The sequence below is a fragment of the Nyctereutes procyonoides genome, unplaced genomic scaffold (assembly GCF_905146905.1).
Source record: "Nyctereutes procyonoides isolate TBG_1078 unplaced genomic scaffold, NYPRO_anot_genome, whole genome shotgun sequence".
NCBI classification, from domain to species: Eukaryota; Metazoa; Chordata; class Mammalia; order Carnivora; family Canidae; genus Nyctereutes; species Nyctereutes procyonoides.
In genome coordinates this window covers 58324800-58338184 of record NW_026575146.1, presented here as the reverse complement: position 1 = coordinate 58338184, position 13385 = coordinate 58324800, and the positions used below count along the sequence as shown (strand labels likewise).

The 13385-nt window shown below is 36.9% G+C and overlaps 1 protein-coding gene across 8 annotated transcripts in view; it reads left to right on the top strand.

Moving 5' to 3' along the window:
* Positions 1–13385, top strand: part of RFX3 (regulatory factor X3) — a 288427-nt gene that overhangs the window by 193542 nt on the left and 81500 nt on the right. For 7 of the 8 annotated variants that reach the window (XM_055309886.1, XM_055309885.1, XM_055309892.1 and 4 more), the window contains exon 5: positions 10356–10430. The exons of the other annotated variant lie outside the window; for it this stretch is intronic. In XM_055309886.1, the coding sequence (XP_055165861.1) occupies positions 10356–10430 (75 nt within the window). The remainder of the gene's footprint in view (positions 1–10355; positions 10431–13385) is intronic. 8 annotated transcript variants of the gene reach the window in all.

Sequence of the window (13385 nt, the reverse complement as noted above, 5' to 3'; positions counted from 1 at the left end):
CAAGAAAGATGTAGTTAGATAAGAAAAAAATATGAAAATAGAAAGGTGATAGAGTTCATCATTACAGATGATATAATTGTATACCTGATAAAAACCATGAGTATCAAATGAAAAACTATAACAAATAATAAGAGAATTTATTAAAATTAATATTCAATGAAATCAATAGCTTTTCTAGATGCAAACAATAGTAGTCAGAAAATATTATAGAAGCAAATATCTCATTTATGATAAATTTAAAATATACCAGGTAGAAAACTAATAGTATATGTATAAGATCCAGCTGCTAAATAAAAATTTGCATACTTGAAAAAGAAGTTTCAGTATCAAACATTTTGAATCTTCTTAAATTAACTTTTGTATTTCAATATGAACCCAATCAAAATACCAGTAGATTTTTTCTCTTTTTTGCAAGAAAGGGCTGTTTATATAAATAAATGTGCTAGAATAGTAAAGGAAATTTTGTAAAAAGAGTAATACTGGAGAATGGAGTGGGATGTTAACAGCCCTGCAGTTGGATTCAAACATATTATAAAATTACAATAATTAAAACAGAATTGTTGGCACATGAATAGATCCCTATAGACCAGTGGTGGACTAAACACCATAAACAGACCAAATGAGTGTAGGAATATAGTGTATGGCAAAGGTAGCATTGACTGTCAGTGGAGAAATGTGGATTATCAATAAATGATGTTTTAGACAACTGGATAATTATTTAGAAAAGAAAAGTAGATTGATTCCATACACTACCTCCTTATACAAAAATTAATTTCTCTTGGATGGAAAAATGCATTTTATCCTTATCAAGTTTCATAATAGTCAAGTGTGATGTAAAATCCAGAAACTACAAAGAATATCTTGATAAAACCAACTACATAAAGGAGAAACATTCTATATTACAAAAACCACAATAAAGGTGACAGTGACACAAGTGAAACAGCAACCTGGCATAAAGTTTTGAGACATTATATCTGAAGAACTAATTTGTTTAATATATAGATCACTCTTATAAATCCATGAGTGGGGATCCCTGGGTGGCTCGGCGATTTAGCGCCGCCTTCGGCCTGGGGCATGATCCTGGAGTCCCGGAATCGAGTCCCGCATCGGGCTCCCTGCATGGAGCCTGCTTCTCCCTCTCTCTCTGCCTATGTCTCTGCCTCGTGTGTGTGTGTGTGTGTGTGTGTGTGTGTGTGTGTGTGTATGTGTGTGTGTCTCATTAATAAATAAAATCTTAAAAAAAAATAAATCCATGAGAAAAAAAAGGACCAAAAAATGGAGAATGTATATGAGTGAGCAGCCCACTGAAAAGGAGATGAAAAATAAACTGTAAAGAGAGATTGTTGTTCATGTCACACGGGTGAAGCTGGAAAAGTCAGTAAGCCTTGCCAGGGGTTTAAAGAAACCAGCCCTCTGGCTCACTGTTGAGAGGAATTTAAACTGGCACAGATAAGATTGGAGAGCACTGTGGACATTTTTATAAAAATTGAAAATACACGTACCTTTGACCCTGAGAGCATACTTCTAGTCATTTATCCTACTGACGATCCTCTTACATATGTGAAATGCCACATAAACAACCAAATTCACTGTAGAGTTATTTATAATAGAAAAATTAGGAAAAGGCTAATTATCCATCAGCAGGAAAATAGTTAAACTTTGGTGCATTTGTTCATTCAGTGGAAAACTTTATACAGCCAGTCAAGAATGAGGAAGTATGTATGTGTAGGTATGTGTACATAGAGGAGACATACGTAGATAGAGATCTAGAGAGATGTAAAGACCTCCATATTGTTTTTTTTTTTTTTTTTTAAGACCTCCATATTGTTAAGGGAAAAAGCAAGAGCTAGTGTGCATGTGTTTAAATAGAAACATACATTTGCATATGCTTATATAAGCACAAGAATCTCTCTAGAAGAATGCATGAAGAAAAAAAAACATGGAGATGGGAATACATTACCTCTTGAAAAAAAGTGATTTATTATTTGCAAAAATCTCAAGTAAGCCCTTGACGATTATGAAGTGTATCTATCTGGTCCTGTTCCCCAAATGCATGTAGATGACACAACCCTTTCTTGAGAGCCCAGTATAAAGATTGTCTATGTGGTGTCACAATTCAAAGTAGATCTTGTTCCTGGAAAAAGTTCTCCTTTATTAGGCTGTTGGAAGTTCAGAGAACAGAAACTAGCATTAAATTTAGTAAAGATTTTTGGATCTGCTCCTATTCAGTATTTTGGAGCGCAAGTGAATGTTTTATGTTTGTATTCATGTACTTGGATTTATTTCCTTTAATCACTCACTCAGACATGTAGTGAACCATCGTTGTGAACCAGGCACATGCTTCTAGGAGTATGAAGGTTTACAGTACGGGTACCAGAGCCAGTTCTGGCCTACCAGAAAGCTGCCTAATCCTCGAAGGCAAAAATGGAAATCCACAAATAGCCCTCAGATTTCTTTGAAGTGGTTACTTTCACTTTCTTTTCTAACCACATCATTTTTCAAAATCACAAATGTTTAATGTGTTGTAAACTGATTAATTTTAGATTCACCAAAATTTTGTTAATCTTCTGATTATGTTGCTGATATAAGTTGCAAAATTGCCTGTGGGTTGGATTAGATTGCGTAGGAAGAGAGTGAAAGAGATTAATTTTAGATTCACCAAAATTTTGTTAATCTTCTTATTATGTTGCTGATGTAAGTTGCAAAATTGCCTACGGGTTGGATTGGATTGGGTAGGAAGAGAGTGAAAGAACAGCAAAAATCCAAATAGTACTTACTTTTCAAAATTACTCTTTAACTGGCACCACTGTAGGAATGAATGCCCATTACCTCCATGCTTATTCTCCCTGAAGTAGTAATTGCAGTCTGACCCTGGCAAAGAAAACAAATTTTGAGAATATTTTCCTGCAGTGTTCCTCCAAGCGTTGATTAGACACATCACTGGAGCCCTCCCTCAGGGCTTTTGATTCAGTGTGGGGAAGGGTTCAAGATTGGAATTCTTTACAAGTGCCCAGATGACTGTGATCCTGCTGATCCAAGACCACACTTTGAGAAATCCACTGATTTAGTGATGACATAGACTCAATAGAAAGTGAACGTGTTCTTAGCGCTCAGAATAATCTACAAAAGGCAGATTTGAGATCTTACACATTTGAGAATGTAAACTTGGTCTTAAATCCTGTCATTTAATTCTTACCCAGCAAGTTCCCGAAGGGTTAATTCTAGCATTCAGTGTTTAGGAGTAGATGTCTCAGAATATAGTTTCATTGTCATGCACTGATAATGCCAGTCTTTTGGGTCCTGGTGAGGGCGGAGGGATGTGGGCTGTAGAGAGTGATCAGAGGAATCAAAACAGCGGTCTTGGTTTCAATCCACCAACTTAAGTCAAATATTCTCAGAACACATTCAATTTATGCAAGTTTTTTTTTATCCAAATGTGTTTTTTCCCCCTCATAAATATTTCAGAATAGCTTCAGGTAGTACAAAACTGCCAGAACTTCATGTTGAAAGCATAACAATTTAAAATTTTTCTCTAGATGTCATAAAATTATGTGAATAGAGAAGATTTTATATAGTTAGACATTTGTAAGACCTCTAAAACTTCTTTGCTCTAAATGCTTTGGCGTGTAAGATTAAGATTTCGTTAGCTGCTTTCTGGTTCAAGAGGAGAGGGAAACCAGAGCTGGCTAAGAAGTGTCATCTGGACATTTTTAATTTGTTTAAGACTTACAAGAACAACCTGTCCTGACTCTGTCAGAGTTAAGCTTCTTTTCAACATTGCTGCAGTGTAACGTATTTACGTATTTACGTGTTAGTTTCTGCATCACCCTGAATGCACAGAAGTCAGAGAGCAGAGTGTTACTATCTGCACCGTCAGGCCTCCTAGGCCCAAGAGACCCTCTGTAGAGCCTTCAAAGAAGGGGTCCAATAACCTGCTGGTAGCTTATTCAACTGCTTAGTGCAGAGCATTCAAAGTTTTGGGGTCACAGCCCACAATAAGAAATACCCTTACACTGCGGCCCCGTGCTCGCGCAGGCACGCACGCGCGCGCACACACACACACACACACACACACACATCTCTATGTACACATGCACAGGATTATGTATCTACACATATCATTCATATATAGGTGTCTGAAACCAAAGTGCCACAGATCAATATTAACACATACTCTGTGCAAGGATATCTGATATTTTCTACTCTGTTTGATTTTACTAATTTTCTAAAAATGCTGATCAGAACCCACATAATTGGTATAACCCACCAAGAGACACAAAGTGAAAGTGTTCTCTCCTTTAATGTTCCTGGTTGTAGTGTTTCCTGTAGGAGGTCCCATGCCCCCACACACACACACCCAAGCCCCCATATATATACCAAGAGGCTGTCATTTCTAACAGTACAAGGGTGGTGGCTACATGCTCCTGTAGCAATCACAGATGCCTTTTCTGAACAAGAGCCACCAAGTAGAAATTTTTCTGCCTTGCTTGATCTCAATGCAAACAAAATGTGAAGTCCTAAGAGTTCAAGGGAGCAATTGCCCCAAAGGAAATTTCCAGTTGTAAGTGTATTATCTTCATTGGGTTTCTCTGAAGAATTTACCATTCTTTCACAAAGAAACAAAAATGCTGTGTTAATTGTGTGAGGTTAATGCAGTAACCTGTATGAACAAGAAAATGCAATTATTATACATTAAAGATAACTTTTTATTATGGTTAAAATGTAACTATCCCTTTAAAACTTTCTATTGTCTTTAACCTGACCACTTTGTCATCATTTTCAAATAATACTTATCAATCCTATTTAAACCCTTTCCTCTTAGAAAGTGAATCTTGTTTGTTAACAGTAAGCCATTTAACAAATGTTAATTTTGCAAACCACTCCTCAGAAGAGTTTCATTTGATATATTTGATATTTTGATTTGAAAGATTCCCACGTGATTTATACTTAGGGTATGTTTTTGCATAAAATGAAAATGATACTGAACTTTGAGAGCTAAATCTTGTATTCCAGTCTCACATTTAATACCTGTGTAGGGGATCCCTGGGTGGCGCAGCGGTTTAGCGCCTGCCTTTGGCCCAGGGCGCGATCCTGGAGACCCGGGATCGAATCCCACATCGGGCTCCCGGTGCATGGAGCCTGCTTCTCCCTCTGCCTGTGTCTCTGACTCTCTCTCTCTCTCTCTCTATCATAAATAAATAAAAAATAAAGAAATAATAATAATAATACCTGTGTAATCTCAAGAAAGTCTCTCAATCCCAGAGAGCCTCAATTTTCTAATCTGTGAAAAGGAGGTAATATTCCTTGCTTTTCCCACCTCACAAAGTTACTGTGAAGATCATATGAGAATTAATGTAGAAAGGCTTTATAAACCATAAACCATTATTATATTACTTCTATTTTTAGATCACTTTCTTTAACTGTTCTAGGAAGGAAATAGTTTCTACCAAGAGACCAATTTTAATTACAGTGGCAGTTGAATATATCAGTCTTGACCTTTAGTCTTTAAAATAGATTAAAAAGCCATTTCAGAGTCAAGAAAATGTGTCTTGACCTATAAAGACAATGACTAAGGTAATATAATTATTCTTTTTCCTACTGCCTTATTAACATGTAATGGAATGACTGGTTGATATTTACATTGAAAGAGAGCCTTGATTGTCTACATATGTGATACTCTATTTGAGCTGTCATTTAGGCAATCATAAATGGATATATAAATCACATGTCCAGGGGAGCCTCTCTTTCACCCCATGCATCTCATCTCATACACAAGACTCAGCCCCTCTTCACATTTCCCTGCATTTCAAACCTCAGTTTACCTTTTTGACATCATCCATCACCCCTAAGTGAACCCTGTCCTCCGGCCAGCCTTGATTATTTGTACCTGCAGTATGTGGGAGTGGGGTAGATTTGATGAAGATTTCGTAGGGGAAAAGCTGAGCCTTTAGCATCACAGTCTCCAGAGCACAGTCACTCAAGTCCTTTGTAAGACCCTGTTCTCTGCAGTCTACGCATTCTTTCTGTGGGGAGGTGAACGTTGACCTTGATCTTCCCAGATCCCCACCTCCTGTAAACTTCCCAACCTGCTAGCAGCAGGAGCAACTCTGTGAAACAAGGGGCCATCCTGTAATAATAAGGGAGCCATCCATAATACAAGTTATGGGGAACTATAAAGACCAATTGTAAATAATAATGAGGAATTATAAATAATGGGGGAAATGGGTTTTTTTCTTATTTCAGTTTAGTCTTTAAAAGTGTTTGCTGCCTTAGAAAAACTACAGCATTGATCCCTTCTTTGAGCTTGGGAGAAGGTACAAACATGATATTTGTATGATACAAACATCCCAACACCACCTGACCCTTCTCCTCTTCCCATCCTCTTTTCCTAAGGGCTTGGATGAGACTTTCCTCTCAAGCCCTTTTTGGGACACTGGTTCTTGGTTGGATATTGTACAGGCCTCAGGGAAACCCTGGGTGGTTAGACACTCTCCACCTGTCCTTGATTCCAACAAGGCAGTCTTAGGATTGTAGTGACTTGGAGTTTGCAGCCTGGATTTGAGGCCACATGTTTATCTTTATCATACTGTTATCTATTCCCCATCAGAGGATAGGTACCCTATCCCCTTCAAGGCCATCTTAGAGGATTTGCTCTGTTTTTTTTGGAGGAGCTCCACTGAGTTTTGTTTTTGTTTTGTTTTGTTTTGTTTTCTTTCTCCTGGATATGAAATATACCACCTCCTTGGCCTCCTCTAGATTTCTGATCCTAATTCCTGGGAAATCCGGAAAGGGTTCCTTCAGTGGTACAATATCTGCCACAATGTATACCCTTGATATACTCTCAAAATAATAGGGGTTTCTTCTGCCTTACAGAGTCCAGGTTTTTTTTCCTCTTAAATCTAACCACCCCCCCCACACACACACACACAATCTACCATGCAGGAACTAAGGTTTGCTTGTTGCCATGTGGTCATATTTTTATCACCACTGTGATCATGCCACTCTCTGTACCAGAAGTGGAGTAGTTGGTACAGTCTCTAACTAGCACTGCAGACTTAGTATGCAGTGTCTTTTGCCCAAGTGGAAGAAACCCACCTCTGCCATTCCCTGGGTGTCTCTCTTTTGAAAACTCAGCATTTGGGTGAGGAAGCTAAGTGTTTTATGCCTGTATTCATTTTAATTCTGTAATGACTAACTGGTGACTCAATCCCCAATTTTTTTTTTTCATGTAGCGGGTGGCATCCCATTCCTCTTCACCCAAATTAAGTTTTACTGACAACAGAACTCACAGGGGTCCATGCTCTCTGATGAGGTCTGATTTCTCTGAATAGTCTCCATTGGCAATGACTCTCTTAGCCAGTTGCTCTACGCAGGCCTGATTTTTCATGTTCTGCCCCGTAGTACCTTGTCAGATGACACCCTGCAGAGACGTCTTTGCATCTTCTTGATACCTCGTGATCAGAAAGAAATCTGATGTGTGAATGTAGGAGGTTCTCCTTGCTTGCGCTTTGACTCTTTGGACTTGGCCAGGCATTCTTTTGGGGTTGCCTCTGAGCCTCGGAGACTGTGCATGATTCCCAGGGCTGGAGAAGGTCTCCTTTCTCTTTTTTGCTTTTCTGCCCCCCAGGCCTGCCACTCCTCTGAGATTGCAGCAGCATATCTAAACACAGTGCAAAACCCTCTTCTCCCATTGCTGAAAATCTGTCTGCAGTAGGATTGAGGCAAAGTTTCCTGTCTTCTGTGGAGAATCACCCCCAAAGGTCAATCCCCATTCTCATGGGAGTCCTGTTTTAAGCCAGTGAATCTGGAGGGTTTTAAAGTGTCCCCAGTATATTGATGGGGATCTTCTTTTATTTTCCAGAAAAGACTGATTTTTCTGGGAAGTCACATCCCCAGATTGTCTGGAATGGACAGCAGTTTCTTACCTGCTCTTTTACACAAGGAATTTCTTGGTCTCACCCCAGTAATCCCACTTAATGCTCCAAAAGCCTGTCTTTCCAGGCCGGACATCTCATCTGGGATGGAGCATCCCACCATTTGATCTCAGATGAGTTGCCATAGCTTCTTATCTGATTATGAGGCAATAGTCTAGGGTCACCTGAACCAGCCTAAACTCCCAAGCACCACGTATCCTAGCAGTAGATAATTGCAGAGAGGATGTGTACACTCCTGGTGACTCAGCTTCAGAATGATTATTCAGTAAGAGATACAATGGGGCACTGAACCTTAGTTCAGAGAATTGACTTTTCAAAAAATAACTTCCTGTATAATCATAGTCTAAAGCTTCACTGGTTTTAAGGAAGAAATGGAAAATGTTTGTCTCCCAGGCCCACCTTTAATGATAAAAACAGCAACCGCAAATCCTTTTAGTCATAAAGAAATTAAAATTGCCGATTGATAAACACAGACATGGATTTCGCCATCAGTACTACAGTGACATCTCTGATCATTTTCACCTTTCATCTCAATGTAGAAAATCCCATGACTCAAGTCATTTTATTTTTATTTAATAGACTGAAATCCAACCTCGAATTTTCCACACTCAAACTTGCAAGAAAATGTAGGCATTTTAGCAAATTAGACTTTTGAGTGAATTCTTCATAGAAGTGATCTAAAGTCACGTGAGGGTGAGGCTTTTCAGCTGTTTTTTGATATATGTGTTCTCTTTCAAAACAGGAACACTTACTGATGCCTTTTTAAAAGATGCAATACCGGGGTCCTTTATAGTTTTGCAGTTTAACGTTTTAGTGAAATGCTTGCTTACTTACTGCATTTACATTGCTCTTTCTGTAAAGTGTCTTTTTTCACTAGTACAATATCACCTTCCATTGTTTCTCAAGTGTGATGGTAAACTACATGAACATTCCATCCCTCAGGGAGAGTGTTTTAGAAGCCAGGTTACTTAATTTTGTGATCTAAAAAATTAACAGTGAAACAAATTATATTATATCATCTTATGAATTATTATAATCTTTATTTTAAAAATATTTTTCTATAGTTCCTAACCCAAGATTTTTGTCAGCATTATATCTTATTAACTCTAGGGGGGAAGAACCAGTAACTTGTAGAAATAACATAAAATAGAATTAAAGCTATTAAATTCTCAAGTTGCTTAGAAGAAAATTGGATTTAGTGCTGATATAATTGAGACTGAACATCCTGTGGATAAAGTTCCACCAGAAAGCAATTGGAAGGTTGGTGGGGGAAAAAAGACTTTGCCATGGACATTTTTGTCCATCATTTTTGTTGGGGGGGGGGTTGTGAGAATTTCAAGACATCATTAATTTCCATTACCACTGTGAAGTATAAGTTAACTACATTCGAAAGCACTAAATATTTTTTAGAGCTGCTTATACTGAATTGTTGATTTGATCAGGTGGTAGAAATAAAAGTAATGAAATCAATTTTCTCTCTTACATAATGTGATTTTTAAATTTAACTTTAGTCAAAATTATTAATAAAACCCAGTAATCAAATACAGTGTGTTCAGAACCTGATTTTACAGTACATGCTCTATCGCTAGGAGCCGAGAGAATAGATATCTTTCAGTATGAGGTTATTGAGAGTGCATCCCATTTATTGGCACCTGCTCCTTAATTAAGGTGCTGTGATTGCTCATGGTATGCTGAGATTAAATGATATAAAACTGTTTTTGTAGTTGTCCTTTTCTTTGTTGACTCTGAATTATTTTCTATGTTCTTGTTCTATTTCTGCTGTCATTTCTAATAGCTTTGCCTCACCACCACTTCCTAAAATGTAACGTAGGGGTGGGCTGTGATTACATCTTAGTGTTTGTTCATACTAATCACCCTCCACTTCCAAATTTTAATACAGGGTTAAGAGAGGAATGGTTAGATTTAGTAGCTTTTGAACATTAATGAAGGGGTTTCTGTACATTTGCATTAAAATACTAATGCATGTTAAACACAAAATCTGCAGTGTGACTTTTCTTTCATGACAAAATAGAGCAAATATTAAATACTCCTTAGGTGGGAGACAGTTTAGAGAGTGGTTACTACCCCACATCTTGAACTCTGAAAGTCAAGAACATTTTCTCATAACTAAAAGAATCCACCGGGGTTCCTGCTCTTCGGCCTCCATTCTGATTATCATTACAGAATGTTCAAAGGAAGGTGTACTTTTTGTGATGGGGCTTACTATTTAGCATAACTATTTTTGTCTTATTCTCTGGGGGCGGGGTGGGGAAATGGGGGAAATACACATTTAGTTGAGAGCTGTTCATTAGCCACCATTGAAGAAGAAATTGAACTTTAGAGAATCTATCAAAAATTCTCTGGTGAGCCTTTTATTACTATCTTGTCTTGAGCCCTTTTTTTAATGACATCTATTATCAGATTGAAATGGCGATTGAGACGCTGCAAAAGTCTGACGGTCTGTCCACTCACAGAAGCTCTCTCCTCAACAGCCATGTAAGTTGCCTCTTCTTCATGTAAACTAATCTCTTGCTTGTTCTGCATGTGTTGCTTGCTTCTAAATGCTTGTTTTATTTATTTACTTATTTATTTTGCTTCTTAACCTTCCTTTCTCAGCCCCTTATGATCTCTGTATTCCTTAATGGCTATTTTGTACAGGGGATTATCTTAAAAAAATCGAGCCCCCAATATACTGCTTTACTAGGTTTTTGTGCTGTTTTGGTACAGATGTAACATTTCCAAGTTAATACCAAGCTGCCATTTACTTGTGACAGTTAATTAATGGGGATTTTAAATATTTAAAGTTTTCTAGTTTAGTATTAATAGACTGTGAAGTAAATGCTCGTGATCTGCATCTCTGTGTCTGAAGCAGGGAAATGGTCGTGTCTACTTGTATGACCAGTAGTCAGTGGAAAAGATGATTAATACCAAACCCAATGGTAAACTGTCTGAAAATTATTTATTTACCAGTAAGAGTCTACAAAGTGGGCAGGAAACAGTGGCCTAGATGAGTGCAGGTCTTGAGACCTACAGTAAAATGAAACTGGGCCAGGAGAAGAAGTGAGACTCTAGATAAGCCATAAATTGCTAATAACTGAGATTAAACAGGATCATTGTTACTATTCTTGACACTTTTAACTGTTATCAGATGCAGCCGTCACTCTAACACTGGTAAGTCTGAAAAGGCAATGACAGTTTTGTAAAACTATGAACATTTTCAGATTTGGGGGAACTGATGGAAATTCTGATTAAAAGTTATTTTGTTACTATGATTTCTGAATATATGGGGAAAAGGAAATAGACCTATGACTCATATCTGTTTTAGACACATCTTCTGCTAAATTAATATCCATGACAATACAGTTAAGATTTAGAGTTTTCCCTCCAACTGTCCAACTGACAATGTATTCTTAAGTTGTTATAAGTTATGATTTTTAAAATTCTTCCCTGTATTTTGTGAGTGCAAAGTCTAAAATTGGATCACCCACCTGAAATGAAATATTCTTATTTTTTCAATAAGCCTAAAACTTTTAGTTCATAGATAATGTTTTCACTGTGCATTTTAAATAATTGACTTTTCAAAAGTTTAAATTTTATATTCCAGCATAACACTAAATACTTCCATGTGTTTTACACATTTTGTTTTTGGATGGATATCATGTGTTCTTTCTTTTTCAAGGGGAAATATTATGGCAATTAAAAGCAGGTGGGCCAATTTGGGGAGTGCTTGCAATTTTGGTGAAAACAGTAGGTTGTAAATTTCAAAAAAATATATATATATATTGGCCTTTCTTTCTGAAACAGTGTAAGGAATATGATTTTCCCCCAGTCTGAAAATTTGTATGCAATATGTCACTCTTTTATATGTTTCATAAGTATATCCCTGCTGTGTTAGCACGAATCTGTAGTTGTGTATAAAGACTGATTTAATGTACACTGTTAGGGTGTATGTTTTTTTGTGAGGTAGGTAGTGACTAACCATTGTTTGTATTTTGAAAATGGCAAGTAAAAAAATTGTTCACTTTTTTTAGCCAAAACTGTATAGGGACATAGGAAAAAAAAAAAAAAAACCCTGAAGCTTACAGTTACCTTTTTTAACTCTCAAACTTCAAAGAAATTGTTTTTTGTTATTCAATTCATATCTCATTTTCACTTGAATCATACAGGTTAGTAAAATATGTGATATGTTTAATTTTAACTTGAATTACCTATATTTATTAGTATTTCATGAACAATAATGTAGGTATAATAAGAACATGAGTTTTTTTATTAATTTTTATTGATTTGTTGGAAACTTTTCAGATATGTTGGGGTTTCTCTGAAATTATTATTCTCTTGTAAAACTCACAAAGTAGAGATAACCTGGGTGGTTCAGTCGGTTGGGCATGTGCTTTCAGCTCAGGTCATGATCCCTGGATTGAGCCCCGTACTGGGCTCCCTGCTCAGCATGGAGTCTGTTTCTCCCTTTGTCCCTCTCCCTGCTCATGCTCACTTTCTCTCTCTCTCTCTCTCTCTCTCTCTCTCTCTCTCTCTCTCTCTCTCTCTTATTCTCTCTCAAATAAATAAATAAAATCTATTTAAAAAAACTTATGAACTAATATTTAATGTGGATTAAGCTGCACAAACAACAAATAAATATTTATCACTCTCTGGCTTCATATTTTTTATTACAGAGCACAGCAACTCTTCCATAGTGTTTTCTAACTGCCAGAGACATTTCAGTATATATAGGAGGTGTAAATGTTGCAAATGCACTGATAATCTTTTTCTAGATGTCCTGATTTGTTTTTATCATGCCTCTGAGGTAGCTCAATTCCTTTAAAACACATTTAGAGTCAAGTCTTTAGAAATACAAATGATTCTACAGATGGTATATGTAAACAGTAAAGAAAGGATCGTGTCTCTGCTGACCAGTCAGGTTTCTCCCCAAACACATAACAAGAATCCTGTTGTTTTTCTGTCCTCGGAAAGTTAGTGATGCTCCTCATTTTTGTTAGATTAATCCAAAACAACTGGAGTAAGGGGCTGCATGTGTTCTTTTGATAACCACCTGCTGTGAAGGGCATTTTAAATTCTGTTAACTTAATTGGTGATGTTCACTTGTAAAGAAAAATTATAGTGGAAAAGCTTTTAAAAAATAGCTTAATATTTTAACTGTCAATAAACTGAAAGTTACCTTTATCCCTCACTATATGGGACGTAGTATAGACTTATTTGAGATTTGTGGGATTTTTAAAGTGGACATGGATCCAATTTTATGATGATACTTCCCCTGACTTTCCAGTTCCAAGAGAGGATCAATTTCATTAAGCAAAAAAGTGGGAGAAGTGATCAATAATCTGTGTCCCATATTTAGTAGTTTCAAAACTAAATCATTTTAATCATGATTTTTGAGTAGAAAGTCTACTGTCATTCTATTTTGGAATATGGGGCAGAATGGGTTTCCTATTT